This window comes from Mytilus californianus, unplaced genomic scaffold (assembly GCF_021869535.1).
Source record: "Mytilus californianus isolate M0D057914Y unplaced genomic scaffold, xbMytCali1.0.p SCAF_8, whole genome shotgun sequence".
Taxonomy (NCBI): domain Eukaryota; kingdom Metazoa; phylum Mollusca; class Bivalvia; order Mytilida; family Mytilidae; genus Mytilus; species Mytilus californianus.
Genome location: NW_026262734.1, coordinates 65,406,836 through 65,428,530, shown reverse-complemented (window position 1 = coordinate 65,428,530; position 21,695 = coordinate 65,406,836). Strand labels below are relative to the sequence as shown.

Here is a 21,695-nt window from a genome sequence, read left to right as displayed (position 1 = left end):
CAGTTTCAACTTGGCAAGCTTAAATGATGCTATTAGACTATAAGTATAACGAAACTAGAAAAGACATAGTTATATTTCAAATGTGTTAAACATACATATTTAACATAAGCCTTAAGTCAGTGGTTGTCGTTTGTTGTTGTATATCATATTTTTTTTTCGTTCATTATTTTGTACATAAATCTAGCCGTTAGTTTTCTCCTTTGAATTTTTTTACATTTGTCATTTCGGGGCCAATTTTAGCTGACTATGCGGTATGGGTTTTACTCATTGTTGAAGGCCGTACGGTGACCTATAGTTGTTAAATTCTGTGACCTTTGGTCTCTTGTGGAGAGTTGTCTCATTTGCAATCATACCAAATTTTTTTTTATATATTATATATGTTACAGTACATATTGAAATTCAGTAAGATCCAGAATCCTCAAAGTATAGAAATCGGAATTCCAATATCTACTAGAGGGAATTGGAATTTTGATTTATTCTAATTAAAAGCCGGACTGAGTACAAATTATAATTACATATTGTGATTATAGTACTAATTGGGATATTCAGGTTTGTACCAGGAGGATCCTGGATTGTCCTAGATGAATAATAAAAAAGACACAAAAATGAAATTATTTGGATTTTTCTTGATTATATATTTATAGTGTAGTTTTTTGTTGTGTCATTGATGTATAACCCACATCTGTTTTTATTCACATATGTTTAATTTCCTTGATTTTAATTATTGTCAGTTTCCTGAATGTTAATGGTCGTTTCCTTGGTAACAACATACTATGGAAACCAGGGACAAGAGATATGTTATGTTTATAACGAAATCAAATTCACTGACACAAATGCAAATTGGGATATTTCGAAGGCATTTAATCATAAGCAAATTAAATTGCTCTGTAATGCCTTTGGGATAAAGTACGATAAATCGAACATTTTGTTATAATAGAAAAAAAACAAAAGATATGGGTTATCCATCCATGACACAAAATCAGTACATGCACAGCAAAAATCAAATAAAAAGCAATGTTCTCAAATTCCACCAATTATGTAAAGTTTTCACTAAATCAATCCAAGCAAACTCAAGTTATGGTACATTTTGTGAAAAAGTTACTAAAATCTGACAATTAAAGTACCCTAACTCTGGAACAATAAACCGGAAAATTAAAAAATATCAAAAGAAAGCTTCCTTTCATTGATCCCCATAATAATGTAAAGTTTGGAGGAAATCAATTCAGGAATACTGGAGTAAGTGCGTGATTTCTGAAAAATTGCCTTAAATCTAAGGGTCGAAGTTCTCTGTAACTCTGGAAAAACAAAGCCAAAAATAAAAATTAAGAAATAAAAATGGAGCTTTCTTCCTTCAATTTCGGGTGTTTTGTTAAATTATATGAGCATTGGTTAAAGCGAATTGAGTTATCATACGAAGTGTTAATTTAAGTGCTAGCATTCTTTCATACGGTCGCGTTATATATATAATTTACTTCTATCAGAGTTTTGCCGCGGGTCTGTCATACATGTATCAACATGATAAGGTTAAGTTTTTATTTATCTAAATCTTCATCCAAGGATTAGTAAAGTAAGACTTATACTATACAAATCATTGCTTCATCTCTATAATAATCTACCGGTCGATGTGAAAAACTATAATAATCTACTGGTCGATGTGAAAAAGAGGAGGGTGAGAACTTAAAAATACACTAGCATTAACACAAATGTGGCTATGTTTCAAGAAATTAAAAATCAAACAATATATTTTTTTTAATATCAACGGATTTTTTTTAACTTTTAACCATGATAACTCAAATGCTATATTGATAAGCGCAAGTGGCCTATAGAAAAGGTGCAAAGGTCATTTTTTTAAAGCGCAAATGTTCTGAAAATTAAAACGTATATGTCCTTTCAAAAAGACTAAACGTCCCGCGCCTCTATCAAAAGTTATTGTCGTTCAAACAATTTCCTTTAATAATTGAATTCTAAAGATTATTAGTAGCATAGCCTTTAAAATTAGTTCTGAATATGAAACAATTAGGATGGCATCATATATTACTCATCAATAGAATTCCACTTTCTCCGTGCATGGTATGTTGCTTTTTTTATAATTGAAATTAAATTGATATAATATATGATATAAAATAACAACGATAATGCAATATGGAAGAACGAGTTTGTAAAACTAGGGTACGAATGGGAAAGGTACGAGTTTACATAGATCCGACCCAAATCGTCGTCTCTGGTATATCAATATCAATATCAAGGGGCCTTCATTTCTGTATTCTTTAATATGTTAGGCCATTTTTCTCTATTCTATATACTTTTTGCCAATTATTCTCTATTCTTTATATTTTATAGCACCTCATTATTCTCTATTCTTTATTTTTTTGCTCCATATTTCTCTATTCTTCATATTTTTTGCCCATTATTCTCTATTCTGTAAACCCCCATACAACATAAATATTCGGCGATATTTTCAACAAACTTAAAGTTAAACATACTCTTTTTAAATAATAAACATCATACAACAAGACAACAAAATAAAATATAAATCAGAGCGAACGGACCCAGGGCGGACAGGTATAAGGGGCGAACCGGATTCTTATAAAACGGAATTTCATAACAATACCATGTTTGTTTAAAATTTTACATTACATAGTAAACAAATCAATTGGGCGTTTGAAAATAGTGGAACATTTATACTTTCATTAAGAAACTAAACAACCTCGCAAATAGTTTACGGTCATGGCGGACCTGTACGAACCTGACTTTGGAGCTGCTTATTACAGATCAAAAGACCCTGTTAAGAATCTTAAATTCAAGTAAAAATTTAGCAGTTGTTTAAAAAAAAACACAATGCACAAATTAAACACTAAAATATGCGTTCAGCTACAACATTTCACGTAAAAATAACGACAAAAATGTATTCATGAAAAACCAAGATAATTTCCAACCAATTATATTCTCTTCAATTTATGGTGATCTACAGGTTTTTACATCGAATCACCGGCACATGGTACTGTAATATGAGGCAGGTGTAATGGGACGAAGTCAGGAAAACTTTAGAATACTTTGTAACAGGAGGGGGTCGGTGACGACACCTCCCCGGACGTGTAGTGGCCAGTACTTCGTCCCTATTCGATCATCTGGATACCTGATATCAGATTATGGCTGAACAACAGACAATAAATCAAATGAAATTTTATTTATTCACAAATGTACAATAATTGCAAGTCGGATTAAACAGGAGTATAAAACTTTCTAAAATGAAGTTCAAAAATAAAGTAATTCAAATGTAAATTGAAAAATAAAGTATTTCCAGAGTTAGTCTTAAGTAAAGAAAATTTGCTTCGCGTTTTGTTTAAAAATGGAATTACTTGCACCAAAAAGGGGTGACTAACTCTGGCGAACTGCACCGAAGTGGTGGCTATCTCTAGCCTCAATTGGAATGATACATTCCGGAGTATTTGGAGGCCTGTGCAAGGCCGACTCCGACTCACTATAAATTAAAATCCTAAACTTGTCATTAATCAGGATAACTTTAACAGAAAAGGTATGAAGAAAAGTTGAATAAATGAATATTCTTAAAAATTCTAGAAACATCAGAGTTAAATGATAAAATAGTAAAATTAACAATCCTTACTTTTATCTTACTATGTTTAAAACAAATTAAACTGAAATTAAACATTTAAATACTAAATAATTAATCTGTAGAAATTAAGGGGAATTAACCTAGGCACATCTATTACAACTTTATGATATCCATTATCAGCCAATTTATATATATAAACATTTCTTGTTAAAAAATTCCCAGCATCATTTCTGCTTGAACAGGAAGTGAGTTACGGAAATGTATCCGATGTTGGTCATATTGTTAGGAATTTTTTATATGACGTCATTTTCAATGTACGCAAAGAAATGCTATCTTTAGGTGGTGTTTTTTTCTTTGTTGGATCTCCTGTACTTGGCAATCGCAATACTGATGTTAACAGTATGACCATTCCAATTAAGACAGAATGGCAATTTGATAAATATTTAGGGGAATTATCTATGAATCTTGTACATGTTGTAAAAACTGTTCTGTTTGAAAAGTATGGTCCTCTTAAGATAAAGACCACAGAAGATTCATGACTTTCTTTGATGACAATTGCCCTATATCATCATTAAAAGATACATCAACCCTTGTCATCTTATTCATAAATATGAGAATTAATGCTAAATATGTCAATTTTTATTTAATTATATTGTACTATCAGGATTACTGCTTTTAATATTTTGTGTATCATGCTAGGCTTCCAAAACGGTCATATATGCCGGACATTTGTATAATGTCCGGTAAAAGTCCGGCTGGGCAAAGCATGAAACGGTCATCTACTTTTTAGTTTTCAAGGCTTTAAGAGACGGTCATTTTAACATAATTCGCGATCTTTTTGACCCAACGTTTTGCCTTTAACAGCCACACATTTCCGGTCATAAAAGTGACATGATCATTAAGTACTATCAAAACAACCCCTACTTCAATACCTTCTCATTTTAATCAAGGCTAATTAGTTGTCAAACAGCTGAAATTTACCTGTTCAGGTGACAGGTAAACTATTTTGAACCGGACATTGATCGGTCTATTCAAAGTTATTTTCTTACATTTCAGCGGTTTGCATCTAATTAATTTAGTCAAAAAGGTTTAAATTATCAGAAATACGTTTTCAAATATGATTTGATGAAAAGGTTAAAAAGGTGAAAATGAAAAATCGTCATAACCACGTTGTTTGAACCTAGAGACATGTCTCTGTTTGAACTAGTACACGTGTGCGCAGGTGTGAAATTTAATTATGCATCCTAATTTCTTCAAAAAATGCTTAAATTGTCATTGATACCTTTATCTCACGTTTATTTCGAATATTTTCTTGAAGAAATAACGTAGAAAGAGCTTTTTCCACTCATTCAGGCTTGGCAAACGTACACGGAATTTACGTATCCGTCTCTGGTCCATGTTTTACCATTGTCAAGATAACATCCGGTATAAAAACGAAAGTAAAGTTGTTGACGTTATTTTGCACAAATAAAGAGTCTAAGGCAGATATAAGTACGCTGATGTTGCACACTTCGAATGATGCACTGCCAATTTAACAGTTTACGTCAGAACTTCGAATTTGAATCAAAGAAAGTTTAATAACGTTTTTTTTAATGTCAATCATTGGGATGGCCAACTGATTACCATAATTGCCTTTTGTTTATTTAGTCTTAAGGGATTAAAATCGGGATAATATAAAAAATGTCCGGCTGGCTAAAAATAATTTTGGAAGCCCTGGTATCATGTTTCATTTATTATGTTTTGCCACCTGATAGAATTTTTTAAACCACAATACTGGAATACAATACTGGTACAAAAATTTTAATAATACTAGTATTGCGATCACCAAGTACATGAAGTACAAGGGTTCCTCTCATTTTAAAGTATAGTTTACAAATGGTTTAATTAAAAACATAATACTTTATACAAGGGCTTCCAAAAAATAGTGAAGCCAGCCGGACATTTTTTGTCTTATTCCAATTTCAATCCCTTAACATGCTTAAGACTTAGTAACAAAAGGCAAGCATTTTAGCCGGAAAAGTGGCTGTTTAAGGCACAAGGTCAAGTCAAAATGGTTGATTTTTCTGAATCTCATGAACATTGAAATGGCAAACCTACGTAGGATGTCCCTTTCATGCTTGGCCCAGTCGGACAATGTCTGATAAATTTATATTTGTTCGGTAACAAATGACCTTTTTGGAAGCCTTGCTTTATACCTAAAAACAACGAATAGATACAAAAATCAGCCAGATCATGCTGATTGATCTGATGTGAGTTTCCTCAGAGAACTCATTTTGTCTGTATGAAATCATATGTTGATTAGCTCTAGACCCATTTTATTACATACAAAAACAGAATAAATTTAAAATGATTGTCCTCATTATTTTCTTTTTAGTAATCAGTTATACAAATTTGTGAGAAATTATATGACTTACAACATGGCAGCCTCCGTCAACAGAACAGGAACAGGGTAATGTGCAAGCTCAACTGTTAGAAAAGAGTTAGCCTTCCTACGTAACGATGTTATTATATAACACTGTCAGAAGCAATTCTTTTTTATTTATGTCAAATTAAAACAGTCTGAAAGAGACAGAAAAAATAACGTGATCAATGAATAATAGTACATGTAATTAACATGTCTTTGTTAAAATGTACCACATTGATATTCAAAACCTTTGCTAGGGTGGAACTATTTATAAATTAAATAATTTTATTTCAGTGTTCAGCTTGACAGAGTCACATCATCAAACATAGTACCATCATCTGAACCAGAAGAGCAAAATGGTGACGCCCATAGTATGGCTAATGAAATACAGAAAGATTCAGAACAAGTTGTCATTGTTTGGCAAGAAAAAATATTCAGTCAGGTAAAATATATATTATTATCAAAGTAAGGGAAGACTGAGACTGTGAAAATTCTTGTCTTGCTGTTGTTAACTTAAAATTTGAAAGCTGGGATGCTGTGTTGATACAGGATTTTGTTAACCCAAGGAGACCCCTGAAAATGGGATTATTGTCTGCCCAAAGGAAGGGTCATATGTACATGATGTATGCTATATATTGATATACATTTGTACCTGAGGAGCTATATGACCTAATGGACATAAATAAAATACCCAAAGCCTTCAAAGGTCCTGAGGGAGTTGTAATTTTAGTTTTTAAGTAATTTCTTAATTTATAATATACTTACAAGTGGTTAGTACAAGTAAAATTTATGTGTAATATAATCAATGGCAATCGTGCTGTATCAACCATCCGTTATAATATTGATATCAGTCACACTAGCACAGGCTTTATTTAAACTTATACAAAAAACATCTGTTTTAAGTATTTAATGATGTGTATGCGATATGGCTTTTCAATATCACACACCGACTTATCAATCCTCAAAAAATAAAGTCCCTGGAGCAGAGCTCTCCGTATTATATAGATTTATCAGCAATTTGAACATTTTCCCTTTGAATTTACTGCCTAATATTTTTCTATATCATGGACAGGACCTGATACTCGAAAATATTAGGCAATGACGTCACCTGACAGTGCAGCAACATCACATATCCATGTCCATCCACGTCAATTTATCAATGAAATGCACGTGACTTCATTCATACAACCGAACAACTATCAAAATGTTTTTTAAGGGTAAAAATAGTTTTCATGGTTTTACTGATAATTTCATTTTATTTCATATTCTCAACCAAAACACATATCGTTAAAACAAAATTGCCGATAAAAAGAATAATGGCATTTTATTTGTTGATACTGACTTCATTAGCTTGAATATCAGCTTGCCCTTGCAGGCTCGCTTTATATTCTTGCTGATAAAGTCAGTATCAAAAACATAAATGACATTATTCTATATGTCTCATGAGACTCATATTTATGAAAGTGGGATATTGAAAAAAGCCATATAACCTCTATTCAGGAAGGGAAAATGTGAGAGTTATACAAAGGGCACATGTCCAAATATGTATCAATTTTTAGCTTTGGATATACCAAAATAAATTATTATACTTCGTGTCAAAATGCCAGAATTTGATTGGATAATTATAATCCGCCTCAGTTGACAATATTTTCTAGGGGTAACAATCTGCTCTATCACCTTCTCAGCTATGTGTTCTTTATATATTGTTTCCATATCAGATTTGTAATACAATGTACAAAATGTACTAAATTCCTGAAATTTCACAAGGAGCTAAATTATTTCATTTAATTTAATATGTAAAAACAAAGATTTTGCAAAAAGATGTATTCCTTTTGTCATTTGCTTCTGATCATATGATATCTAAGTATTTTGTTTGAAATTAACTATGCTGAACAAACAAGTACTTGAAGTAGCAACAGGGCTAGCAAAATATCTGTAGCTTAGATTTTACATATCTCTTGATAAACATTTACAATGAGCAAAAAAATGTGAATTTTCTTGTCTAAATGTTCTAAAAACATGAACAAAAAAGGTGAGTTCAATATACATTATATTTAGATTGTAGGTAATTTTGTGCAGTACTTATTTTTCTAATGGTTAGTTTTATCCTGTTTATTAGAATCCATTATTTGGACATTAACAAAACTAGAAACAACAAACATTGAACATTCATTATTGTGTTAGCAGTTATTTCCCTTGAACCCAGAAATCAATACCAGTATGTAATCTTTTCAGAGAGAAATTGAAACATACCGGGTAGACAATAACTTTGATGGTTTAGAAAGGAAATACCATGAAGAAGTCACAGCTATTTTGTAAGTTCTGTCATGGAGTGGGGATTAAAGGAAGTTATACCAATGTTGGTGAAGAAAACATGTTTTTAATGCAAATCTGCTTTTAAGGGAAAATTTAAGGTTCAGTCCTAAAAAAAATTCAACAAAAATTGAAAATTCCTTCATATTGTTCAATATTTACTGAATTGTTTTCAGGAATATTTAGGATAATTTCATGCACCGTTTTCTTCTTTCAAAATAATTCTGCCAATATAAAACATGTAAATAAATAATTAGACACCATATGATTGCCAATGAGACAACTTTCCACCTGTGTCCAAAAGGACAATTTCACTTTAATTAGGGGACAGCCATATCATTTTAATTTATCAAGCACTCAAAGCACAGGTGTATAGAATTGGGAGGGTGATCTCAGGTGCTCCAGAAGGGTAAGCAGATCCTGCTCCACATGTGACACCTGTCGTGTTACTCCTATATAATATGTTGATACATTATATCAAGTGATATATAAAAGTATATTAAAACTATTAAAAAGATAAGCAACAAAAATATGAAATAAAATTAAAAGTTCTTGAAACAAGGTTCACTTCACAAGCGTTACGTTTTCAGTCTGAAAATTTTACACCTTTTAGTAAGTCGCAACAATCTAAATTTTATAGCTTTATCATATTTTCTTATACATACGCAATAATTGTAAGGTATTAAGTTAGTTAAATTAGTAAAAATACATTACCATATCATACATTGGTAATAAAAATAACATATCAGAATTTTGGCCTGTGTGAAGCACAGTTGAGGCATTACTTTTAATACCAGGTGTAACAATTATAAATTTATTTCATTATTTTTACAGATCAAGAGGGACAACACCAAACAACAGAATATTTACATATGTGGACCATGATAATTTCTCTCAATCTGATGAGGTAAAAAATGATGACCTTTCTAAAAATCTTTTAGTAAAAAGCTTCACAATACAAGTACAATATTTGAAGATAATCAAATCCTTCTAAGAACACATGAAGAAAAGAAAGAATTAAACAAAATTTGGTAAAATTGGAATATAATAAGTTAATTTCAATTTATTGTTTTATAATATGAAAACAATGCAAAGTATTTGAAAATGACATAATATCTGTAACGGTTGGATGACAAAAAAAGTAATTTTGAATAAATATTATCTTTAATTTAATTTGTTTAAAAAGTTTACAACTGGATGTTAATCTACTGATATATGGCAAGACAATCAGAGTTATTTAAATACACTGATAATTGTTTTACAGAATGTTTTTTACATGACCAATTCACCATCCGAAACGCCAACAGTTTTAGCAGAGAAAATGGCACATCTACGACGACGGAGAGTTGGTGGTGGTAAACAAACACGTCAAAGGTATACACATTAAATCTAAAAGAAATAGAATAAAATAATCTCAGGTTTTAGAGAAGACCATCAATTGCATACCATATAAAAAGCCATTCTTATGTTCCAATCTTTGAAAAAATGAAGTGTTTTATATTTTTTGGTCACCTGGCCCACAAACAAATTTCTGAGAAATTATAGCATTGTCCGAACAGATTTTTTTTAATAATTTTGAAAGACTCAAGTTCATAAAAATTAAACTTTTTAAAACTTGTATTTCTAGAATGCCATGAAATTTTTTAACCAATTTAATTGTCCATGCTGTGTATTTCTAGAATATGGAACCCTCAATATCTACAATATACTTGTAACTGCAACAGATTTAATGATTATTTGATGTTGTACTGTATATTTTTTAAAAATGAGTATGTAGAATTCATATGTCTGTAGATAGGTTAAGAAATGATTCTTTCATGGGATTCTCTGTGCTAATTTTAACTTTGGTAGGCATTAAATTTGTCAATATCATTAGCCATTTTGATCAATCATCTTGGGCAGTATTCAAAATACATTTGCAGTGGAAATTTTAATTTTGACGTCACACACATGCACACTATGTTCCTTTGGAATGAGAACATAACTGTGTTCACAAACAGAAAGAAGAGCACCATATAAGAAATTCATTTTTAACATTTCTTGCAGTAAAATATTCTAAATTTATATTCCAGAAATACAGGATTTGTACCAAAAGTAAATATTGTTGACTCACAGCCATCTGAAGATCTACGCAACAGAAATCACATCATGGAGGCCCCATCACAAGTCATGTATATCATGGCTGACCTTAGTCCTAGGGAGAGGTATACCATTACATTGAACATTTTTTAACCTGTCACTTTTGACAGCCCTTACATATACTACACATTAAAAAATACTGTTGGAAATATATTGTCTAATAACTAGATGGTACACTACTTAGCTATTCAGATTTAAGGGAGGAATGTAGATGCTTTATTGCTTGTAGTTGATTGACATATGTTTTATAGAGGCACATGTATTGTGGATTCATTATTGTCGATGCTCACAGCTGGTCACAATGGTGGATAGATGTCTCATGGGCAATCATACCACACCTCCTTATTGGTATATTAACTATTGTTTTTATTTCCCCTTTGGCAATATAGCTCTTCAAGATATGTTTTTATGCCCCACCTACGATAGTAAAGGGGCATTATGTTTTTTTTTCGGTCTGTGCGTCGGTACCTCCTTCCGTTTGTCTGTCTGTCCCGCTTCAGGTTAAAGATTTTGGTCAAGGTAGATTTTGCTGAAGTTGAAGTCCACTCAACTTGAAACTTAGTACACATGTTCCCTATGATATGATCTTTCTAATTTTAATGTAAAACTAGAGTTTTGACCCCAATTTCACGGTCCACTGAACATAGAAAATGATAGTGTGAATTGGGCATCCGTGTTCACATTCTTGTTTTTACATCCTTTGCTTTCTAATTTTTATACGCCCGTTTACGGGACGTATTATGGTATACCGTTGTTCGTCCGTCCGTCCGTCGTCAACATGTCGGACATTAACTCAAAACGCTTTAACCAATTTGCTTAAAACTTTGGTGAATTGTTTATATCTATTGATTCGAGCTCCCTTTCGTTTTTTATAAATTTTAGATCTTTCGTTTCCGAGTTATGGGGTTTTATTCATTAAAAAAAGGGGGATTTTCCAGTTTTCGGACAATAACTCAACAATGCTTTCACCAACTTGCAAGAAATTTTGGTTAATTGTTTATATCTATTGACATGAGCTCCCTTTGGATTTTTATAAATTTTAGATTTTACGTTTCCGAGTTATGGGGTTTTATTCATAAAAAAAGGGGGATTTTCCAGTTTTCATAAAAAAAGGGGGATTTTCCAGTTTTCGGACAATAACTCAAAAATGCTTTCAGCAGTTCTCATGAAACTTTGATGAATTGTTGATATCTATTGATGTAAGCTCCCTTTAGAATTTTATAAATTTTAGATTTTACATTTCCGAATTATGGGGTTTATTCATTAAAAAAGGGGGGATTTTCCAGTTTTCAGACAAAAACTCAAAAATGCTTTCAGCAATTCGTACGAAACTTTGGTGAACTGTTTATATCTATTGATGTAAGCTCCCTTGAGAATTTTATAAATTTTATTTGTTTATAGTCTGACAACAGATTTACTAAGTATTGCGCAACAGCACAGTGTATTGCACAACAGCAAAAAAACTTTAATTGAATATAAATTCAATTCATATAACCAACTTCAAGTTCTTTGACTACATTTATTCAGAAACCTATAATAGATGTATGTCAAATATTTAATTACAATCCAAATTCAGACCTGTATCAAGCTTGAATATTGTGTCCATTTTTGCCCCAACTGTTCAGGGTTAGACCTCTGCGGGCGTATCCAGCTGCGCTCAGCGAAGCAGTTTATTAGCTTTGAGAGTTCCTGAATGTTAATCAAGAAAAGTGCTTCAGACACACCATATTTATAAAATAATATTTTCATTTTCTTTGCATAATTTCAGATCAGCCACCCCAGATGAGGAAGTTATTTTAGGTATTGTTGCCTTGGACTGTAATGGGGTGCTATGTATGAGGCCAGATTTTAATAGAGGCAGGAAACCTTATGTTGTAGAAACATCAAGCTTCGGAAAAGGTAAGATCCTTTATTATGTTGCTATGTTACCATCAAATCAGTAATTGTTACAGGTAAAATAAGACCATGGCAAGAAAAAAACTTGTGTATGTGTTTATCCACATTGTTTTATTAGCTCACCGGGGCCCAAAGGGCCCCCATGTGAGCTTATGCCATCACTTGGCGTCTGTCGTCGTCCATCGTCTGTCGTTGTCTGTCGTCGTAAACTATTTAAAAAATCATCTCCTCTGAAACTACTGGGCCAAATACCTTCAAACTTTAAATAAATGTTCCTTAGGGTACCTAGTTTATAAATTGTATCCGAAGTTTTGATCCATCGACAAACATGGCCGCCATGGCTAAAAATAGAACATAGGGGTCAAATGCAGTTTTTGGCTTATATCTCAAAAACTAAAGCATTTAGAGCAAATCTGACATTGGGTAAAATTGTTCAATTGGTCAAGATCTATCATCTATGAAATTTTCAGACAAATCAAACAACCCATTGTTGGGTTGCTGCCATTGAATTGGTAGTTTTAACAAAATTTTGCAGTTTTTTGTTATTATTTTGAATATTATTATAGATATATATAAACTGTTAGCAGCAATAATGTTCAGCAAAGTAATATCTACAAAAAAGTTAATATGACCATAATTGTCAATTGACCCCTTAAGGAGTTATTGCCCTTTAAAGACAATTTTACATAATTTGTTCATCAAGTTTGCTAACATTTAAAAATCTTCTCCTCTGAAACTACTGGGCCAATTGCCTTCAAACTTTAAATAAATGTTCCTTTGGGTATCTTGTTTATAAAGTCTATCCAAAGTTTGTATCCATCGACAAACATGGCCGCCATGACTAAAAATAGAACATAAGGGTCAAATGCAGTTTTTGGCTTATATCTCAAAAACTAAATCTTTTAGAGCAAATGTAACCGGGGAAAATTGTTTCATTGGTCAAGATCTATCGGCCCTGAAATTTTCAGACGAATTGAACAACTCATTGTTGGGTTGCTGCCACCGAATTGGTAGTTTTAACAAAATTTTGCAGTTTTTTGTTATTATTTTGAATATTATTATAGATAAATAAACTGTAAGCAGCAATAATGTTCAGCAAAGTAAGATCTACAAAAACGTTAATATGACCATAATTGTCAATTGACCCCTTAAGGAGTTATTGCCCTTTAAAGACAATTTTACACAATGTGTTCATCAAGATTGCTAACATTTAAAAATCTTCTCCTCTGAAAAACAGGTGAGCAATTCAGGCTCTTGAGAGCCTCTTGTTAAATTATAGTTGTCAAGAATATTTCCTAAATAACAACAAAAATTTACTAGGGATTTTTTTTAAGGGATTACAGTGTCAGACATGGCATATTGGCTTGATACTTTATGATCCTAAATAGCTTAGGGTTATCTCCCCTAGACTGTAAAAATTCACTATTTAAAATTTCTCTACTCATTGGAATACAGGTAAAAGCAAAATTGAAGGGAGAGATAAAAAAATGCATAACAAACAATACAGAATATTGACATGAAAAGAAAGTAAATGAGCCAGTCTAACACCAATCTTCCACAAAATCAACGGAGTTGGTCAAATTCGAAAAATAATAATTTTACATGTGTATTTTTTTATCAGCTCTCATTGAATTTGTTCAAATTCATATTAATACATCTTTTGCTTGGTACTTATTTTTAGTGATGTCATTTGTTTCAGTGTATCTTTTATATAAGCAGTAAATAAACATTACAATTATTTTTGTACAAAATTGTTATTATTATTTTCAGAGGTGTTTGAATATACAATAGAACATGCATCTAAAGTAATGAACAGGTCAGTAAAAATTAAAAAAACAAATGATTTAGATAATAGCCTAACTATTTTCTGATTTAAGAATTTTCAGTCACTATGATATTGACTGTGATCCCCGTCAATGCAAACCATATGGGTGCATGTTTTATGTACATATACATGTATACAATACAATGTATAAGGTTAATGTTAGAAAAATATTGACTTTTTTATGAGGTTAAAACAGGGGAAGGGCAAAGATTATGTAAAATTTGATATTTTTCTAACATCGATCTAAATTTGTTTTTATATTGCAGCTAAAAAAGGCTACAGTAATAGTTATGAAAATGTTAACACAAAAATAAAAATTTATTTTCCATCCCTCAATGAGCCCAAAATTGTAAAAAAAAGAAGTGATGTTACATGAAATAAAAGTTGCACAAAATATCACTTTGTTACTATATTAGACAGATAGAGACAACAGAAAGTGTTCTAGCTGCAGTAGATAAGCTTTGAAGAATTCTAATTATGTAGCCTCTTAATTTGCAACCACAGTGACAATTTTACCATAAATGTCTGATACATTTACAAAATCAAAATTATTGTCAAAATCCTGCACAATACACGATCCTTGTGACAGTTGTTCTCTATAGGCAAGTACCACAGGTTGTCCTATATTGGAGTACATTTACTTTCATAGCAAATGTAACATTATGGATGATGTCACAAAGCTATTTTATGTTTTATTTTTCAACTGGGTTCTTTTATGTAAGGGCTTTTAGAAAATTGATTACAGCAAGAGGGATTGGAAACACATAAAATAATTAGAATTTTGTATGAATTATAAGTAAAAAAAAAATTTAATATTATGTGTGGTTTGGGTCTTAAAAAAATCCTCTCATGCCCCCTATGTATATAATTCTGGAACAGCCCTAATCCCTGTATTTCTAAAATAAACCATGTTTTACAGACAAGAACAAGACAAAGAAATGAAAATGTACAGAGAAGTGTATAACAGACACAAAGATTTCTTACAAGCCTGTGTTGGGGATGAGTTTGAAATGGTAGGTATAAACATGTAGCATACACTGAATTAAGAAATACAATGAATAGTTCATTATCAATATAGTTTGGCGTGTGTATTTGCACTATCTGTTCTGACCATGAAACGGTGGGCATAAATATGTAGCATACACTGAATTTAAAAGCATACACTGAATTTAGAAATACAATGAATAGTTCATTATCAATATAGTTTGGTGTGTGTATTTGCACTATCTGTTCTGACCATGAAATGGTAGGCATAAATATGTAGCATACACTGAATTAAAAAACATACACTGAAAAGTTCATTATCTTATATATGGTTTGGTGTGTATAGTTGGAACTATCTGTTCTAACAGTAAGGTTCCATCAGTTGTGGACAATTGGAAGTATTCAACCTTATCACTATAGATAATGGATTTTCAATGGTATTTTTAAATGCAGATTAGAAATATCAACCTCTATAGTCTTTGTAAACATGTATATTAGAAATTTAAGAAATTTATATATAAATTCAGATATCCATAGATGTCCTATACTTAGGACTTCTTAATTGCAGATGTCATCTTCCTTGGTTTTGACATAAATTATGTTTTTACATCTTTCTTTGTTTCATCAAAATCATGAAAAATGAATTATGTGAATGATAAAATATTAATCACAATGAAAGCAAATGACCAAGGGAGAGAATTATTATAAATTGAATTACTCCCCTTTGTCCAGTATTCACATATATAAGAAATTATGGTTTATGTATGGTTTTTATTTTGATTTGAATTGATCTCTTCAAACCAACTCATCAGTTATTTAAGAAATATGTTTATTCAAATGAGCACTTCAATACCTAAATGATTGTGAAATAAAATTCACACTATTAGGAGACATTTACAGTTGTATGTGAACTTTACGGAACCAGAATTTGTTGATGAACTTCTTTTACTTTCTATTTTAGCCTGCCCCAGATGTACTCAGATTATTAGTGTATGGAGAAATAGGTTAGTTTTTTTTAGAAAATGACGCAGTCAATTTTCTTTTACCATTGACCAGACTTCCAACCCGCATTCCGAACTCGGATCCGTATTTTACATACTTAAAGTGAATGTTAGTATGCTCATACATTGGTAAAAGAAAGACAACTCCAGCGTTGCAAATGTACATTTTAAAATAACAGATGGTGTTGTCTCCCTTCAATATGTCTTCTTGTGTACAAAATGGCGGTCATTAACCTTCATGACCGTCGGACTATTTTCAATCATATTGTTGAAAATACAACTGGAACAGAATTAAATTTGTAATTTTCATTCTTTAATTTCTTAACCTGTCATACCTGCCAACTTGCACGATTCAGGCGTGAAATACTCGATTTTAACCCCTTGTCACGATTGCACGATTGTGATCGTGTAAAAACCTCTAAACCACGATTTTGTTAAATTATACTGTTCCCAATATTTCGAACTTTCCTCAAACTTTTCCCAAGGGAGACAACTGTGATCAGCCAATCAAAATCGTTGTTTCTCCTTATCTTTGGGTTTTGTAAACTGCAAATGTGCTAAATTTTGAACTTGTTAGGAACTCAGAATATTGTAGAAATCGTGATCATGGCAGACCAATTTCAATTACAAGAAGGTTCTTACACAGCTTAAGAAGTAAATCATGACTGATTGACAAAGTTCAAAGATACAGTTCAACCATAAACATAATAAACAGTAGCTAATGGACAAATTTTACACTTATGGTAACAGATCATACATGTTGTCATTCTTGAAATTAAATTACCAAATCAATTAAAGTACAATGTTCTATCTTTTAATTTTCACAAGGAATCAGATATATTTCCTTCTTTGTGCATATTTTTATATTTGAAAAGTCAACAATCACTTTAATATTCCTGTGACCAATAATCTGATAATCCACCTTTAAGGTTCATCTAATATACACCAACAAAAATGGCTGTGTTTACACCATGAAATTTTCTCTGAATGCAGACAAAACTGTGTAATTCTAATAGTTTTAAATCCTGGCAGCACCTGGCCACAACTCCTCTTTTTCCTGTGGTACCTGAAAACAATAAACCGGTTTGGTACATTGTTGAGGTCTGAAAGTGACTTATAACTGCCAACAGCCACATTGTTTGAACTCTGGTATATAGTACATCAGACTGTTATCTCATTGGCAATCACACCCCATCTCCTTATTTTATTACGGGTCAATTATTTGAAATAAATGACTACGGTACTCAACATTAAATCATTTGAAAAAAAAATAATTTTGCAATAATTTATGTTGTCATTTTAAGATTTCAGTGTAAGCTTGCTTACTACAGCCTCTTCACAATGAAATTAAGTTGTATAGATGGTGTCACTTTGTTTGTAACTGTGAAACTAGTATAACAATACTTATTATATAATTGTCTAAATCTATAGAAATTGGTCATGTTTAGGTAACTGAAATAACAATGTGATGTTGTCACTAGGTCACCTGTAACTTATCTCTTGAATAAGGACTATGTTGGGTATAAGAGCTTTCTTACTACAGGCTCTTCATAATCATTTTGTTAAATAATTCTACAAATAAGGGAAACACATTCACATATTACTTTGAATATTGTAGATTGTTCAGGTAGTCTTGAGCTATTTCTTTGTACAGCAGAAAAACTAGTAGTTATTTTCACTTCACACACATATATATATATCTTGACAAACAAATAAAAACGCTATAGATTGTGGAAACAATTCATATCTATTCTATCAGTCACCCTACCTACCATAAATTGAAACTTTGCCTAAGATTCAGTAGGTAAATTAAGTAAAAATCAAGACTTGTATCAAAAATATCCCAATATGAGAGACAATGGCGTCATTTTTACTTAGAGCTTTCAGCTCTTTGATTTTATATTAGGTTGTATAAATATTTTATAATTTATAACGAGATGTAAAAGAGGAAGGTGGACAAATGAGAAATTATGTTTAGAACTAATTGTCAATCAAATGTTGAAAAATCAAAATAAAATATATTTTAATCTGTGATATTTTGGAAAATTTTAGATAACCTCTGTTAAAATTACTGTCAACAGGTATAGATTAGTGGTGATTTAAAAGTTGGCATATTGTTTAGAAATTTTCTATTTTATTTAAGACTATATATTGACCTCTCATTGTCATCTGTTTGGGGTTTTTTTGTCATGTCATTGGGTTGCTGTCTCATTGGAATATACCCCAAACCTCCTTTGAATGATCTGTAAACTAAAAGGAATGTTTCTTCCAAAAATAGTTCAAATTTTACGGAAAATTGTACAAAAATGGGGTAAAATATATATACCTTAATTGGGTAAAAAATGAAATTTATAAAGAATTTTTCTAGACTCACATTTTCAAATACAAAAATGAAAAAAAAAATTCTATAATTAGAAAATATTTCCATTACTGTCTGTCATTTTTCTTGTCAACCAATATTTACAATGGTATATATTTCAGAGTCTGCCAAAAATTTTGAGTATGATGATCTCTACTGCCATTTCTTTGTTGATCTCCCAAAATGTAAGTATATATATTATTAAGTTATATTTTCAAAGCCATCAGTATTTAGCTACTTGATTTTAAATACATCAACTGCAACTGTTATAGATAATGAATTAACAACTATTATGGTCACTTTGCAAATATATATTTGTAAATTGTGTAGAATATTAAATTTATAAGAATTTCTAGTATAGTAAATCATTCTTTTATTATCTTCATATTGGAAGTTTACTCTTAACATTTGTCAATGAACAAGACAATGCTATTAACAGGGTTGATTTATTCCATCAGGCTTTTGTTTTAAAAGTTTGTGGTTACAACAACTGATATATTTTGAAAAGTTTGAAAATTTAAAAAAAAAGGATCCTCTTAAAAATGTTAAGAGAAGGTCTGAAAACCGTAAACATGAACCTTTTTTGGATATGGTAATTTATTTGAAAAAAAAGAATTTATTTCAGAAAATTTCTGTTTTAATAGTTTGGACAGCTGAGAAACATCAACAGTTATCCTGGGTCACACAGACATGTTCTACTAAAGTGGAAGGAAGGGTAAGTATCTATAGGTTACACAGACATGTTCTACTAAAGTGGAAGAAAGGGTAAGTATCTATAGGTTACACAGACATGTTCTACTAAAGTGGAAGGAAGTGTAAGTATTTATAGGTTACACAGACATGTTCTACTAAAGTGGAAGGAAGGGTAAGTATCTATAGTTTATCCTGGGTTACACAGACATGTTCTACTTAAGTGGAAGGAAGGGTAAGTATCTATAGTTTATCCTGGGTTACACAGACATGTTCTACTAAAGTGGAAGGAAGGGTAAGCATCTATAGGTTACACAGACATGTTCTACTAAAGTGGAAGGAAGGGTAAGCATCTATAGGTTACACAGACATGTTCTATTAAAGTGGAAGAAAGGGTAAGTATCTATAGGTTACACAGACATGTTCTACTAAAGTGGAAGGAAGTGTAAGTATCTATAGGTTACACAGACATGTTCTACTAAAGTGGAAGGAAGGGTAAGTATCTATAGTTTATCCTGGGTTACACAGACATGTTCTACTTAAGTGGAAGGAAGGGTAAGTATCTATAGTTTATCCTGGGTTACACAGACATGTTCTACTAAAGTGGAAGGAAGGGTAAGCATCTATAGGTTACACAGACATGTTCTACTAAAGTGGAAGGAAGGGTAAGCATCTATAGGTTACACAGACATGTTCTATTAAAGTGGAAGAAAGGGTAAGTATCTATAGGTTACACAGACATGTTCTACTAAAGTGGAAGGAAGTGTAAGTATCTATAGGTTACACAGACATGTTCTACTAAAGTGGAAGGAAGGGTAAGTATCTATAGTTTATCCTGGGTTACACAGACATGTTCTACTTAAGTGGAAGGAAGGGTAAGTATCTATAGTTTATCCTGGGTTACACAGACATGTTCTACTAAAGTGGAAGGAAGGGTAAGCATCTATATGTTACACAGACATGTTCTACTAAAGTAGAAGGAAGGGGAAGTTTCTATAGTTTATCCTGGGTTACACAGACATGTTCTACTAAAGTAGAAGGAAGGGTAAGTATCTATAGTTTATCCTGGGTCACACAGACATGTTCTACTAAAGTTGAAGAAAGGGTAAGTATCTATAGTTTATCCTGGGTCACACAGACATGTTCTACTAAAGTGGAAGGAAGGGTAAGCATCTATAGGTTACACAGACATGTTCTACTAAAGTAGAAGGAAGGGTAAGTTTCTATAGTTTATCCTGGGTTACACAGACATGTTCTACTAAAGTAGAAGGAAGGGTAAGTATCTATAGTTTATCCTGGGTCACACAGACATGTTCTACTAAAGTGGAAGGAAGGGTAAGCATCTATAGGTTACACAGACATGTTCTACTAAAGTAGAAGGAAGGGTAAGTATCTATAGTTTATCCTGGGTCACACAGACATGTTCTACTAAAGTGGAAGGAAGGGTAAGCATCTATAGGTTACACAGACATGTTCTACTAAAGTGGAAGGAAGGGTAAGTATCTATAGGTTACACAGACATGTTCTACTAAAGTGGAGGGAAGGGTAAGCATCTATAGGTTACACAGACATGTTCTACTAAAGTAGAAGGAAGGGTAAGCATCTATAGTTTACAACATTTGGATTCATAATAATTAATAATAATTCATAATATGACACTCTTCTTTCACTTTGTAAACAAGGCCATGTTATAATTCAAAACAAAACATTGGGCACATGTGGGCTACATCACTATTAAGCTTGCAACGATAGTTATAGTTTGAATATAGTCGACAATCAAAATGAACATTTCAGTGGTTGGTGCTCTCTAGGAAATTTTAAAAAAGCTTGATGTAAAGATATTGACACATACAGTACAAATTTCGTGAAAGGCTTCCCAAACTCCGAACACCAAGTTTTTTATTGGTGTGACACCAGGAAACTCCGACATCCCTCCCTAAATTCTCGGAGAAATTTGGGAGTATTCCCTCCGACTTCCGCGTAAATTCGCTACCTTTTGTTTATTGTATTAGCGACATCTCTCCCAGACCGGTGTGACGCGGTGTCACACCAGGCAATTAATTGCCCTAATCCTTCTGATCTATACCGGCACGCGACAGTCAAGGTATGTGAGATTACTTATGTAATTAAACAATTGTATTTCCTGTCTATTGATAATCAGGTTATATTTCTGATTGCTTGAAACAAATAAAAGATTTAAAAGCAAAACGTTGTTGTTAATTCTTTCAATTACACTGTCCATTTAAAAATAGTTTTATTAAAAAAAAACTATATTTGATTTTTACCTCGTTTTTTTCTGGTCAGTAAATTAATATTTAATTTACAAAAGAGATATACTTGTGTAAAAATAAACGGAGACTTACGCTGAATAAATGTGGGCAGTTTAAAGGAAAATTACATGTCTCAAAGTTTTGTATACAAGTAAAAAACAAAATATTATTCACTATTCGTTATGCTAAAAAGTCCACGCCATTTTCATTTTATGATTACATAATTGCTTGAAACAAATT

At 31.7% G+C, this 21,695-nt stretch overlaps 2 protein-coding genes and 1 long non-coding RNA gene across 3 annotated transcripts in view; 2 read left to right on the top strand and 1 right to left on the bottom strand.

Annotated features, from left to right (window-relative positions):
- The window catches only part of LOC127710652 (septin-2-like), a 635,810-nt gene that overhangs the window by 283,877 nt on the left and 330,238 nt on the right, over positions 1 to 21,695 (bottom strand). The window lies entirely within an intron of this gene.
- Positions 2,710 to 21,695, top strand: part of LOC127710656 (tectonic-like complex member MKS1) — a 32,305-nt gene continuing 13,319 nt past the window's right edge. The window contains exons 1-12 of the mRNA XM_052216613.1: positions 2,710 to 2,804; positions 6,273 to 6,420; positions 8,214 to 8,293; positions 9,126 to 9,198; positions 9,556 to 9,665; positions 10,364 to 10,495; positions 12,199 to 12,329; positions 14,097 to 14,142; positions 15,071 to 15,164; positions 16,097 to 16,139; positions 18,618 to 18,680; positions 19,140 to 19,210. Coding sequence (XP_052072573.1) covers positions 2,728 to 2,804; positions 6,273 to 6,420; positions 8,214 to 8,293; positions 9,126 to 9,198; positions 9,556 to 9,665; positions 10,364 to 10,495; positions 12,199 to 12,329; positions 14,097 to 14,142; positions 15,071 to 15,164; positions 16,097 to 16,139; positions 18,618 to 18,680; positions 19,140 to 19,210 — 1,068 coding nt within the window. The 5' untranslated portion in view covers positions 2,710 to 2,727. The remainder of the gene's footprint in view (positions 2,805 to 6,272; positions 6,421 to 8,213; positions 8,294 to 9,125; positions 9,199 to 9,555; positions 9,666 to 10,363; positions 10,496 to 12,198; positions 12,330 to 14,096; positions 14,143 to 15,070; positions 15,165 to 16,096; positions 16,140 to 18,617; positions 18,681 to 19,139; positions 19,211 to 21,695) is intronic.
- Positions 19,444 to 20,792, top strand: LOC127710664 (uncharacterized). Its single transcript, XR_007986258.1, has 3 exons — positions 19,444 to 19,544; positions 19,815 to 19,864; positions 20,695 to 20,792. It is a non-coding gene; the product is annotated as an uncharacterized LOC127710664 (long non-coding RNA).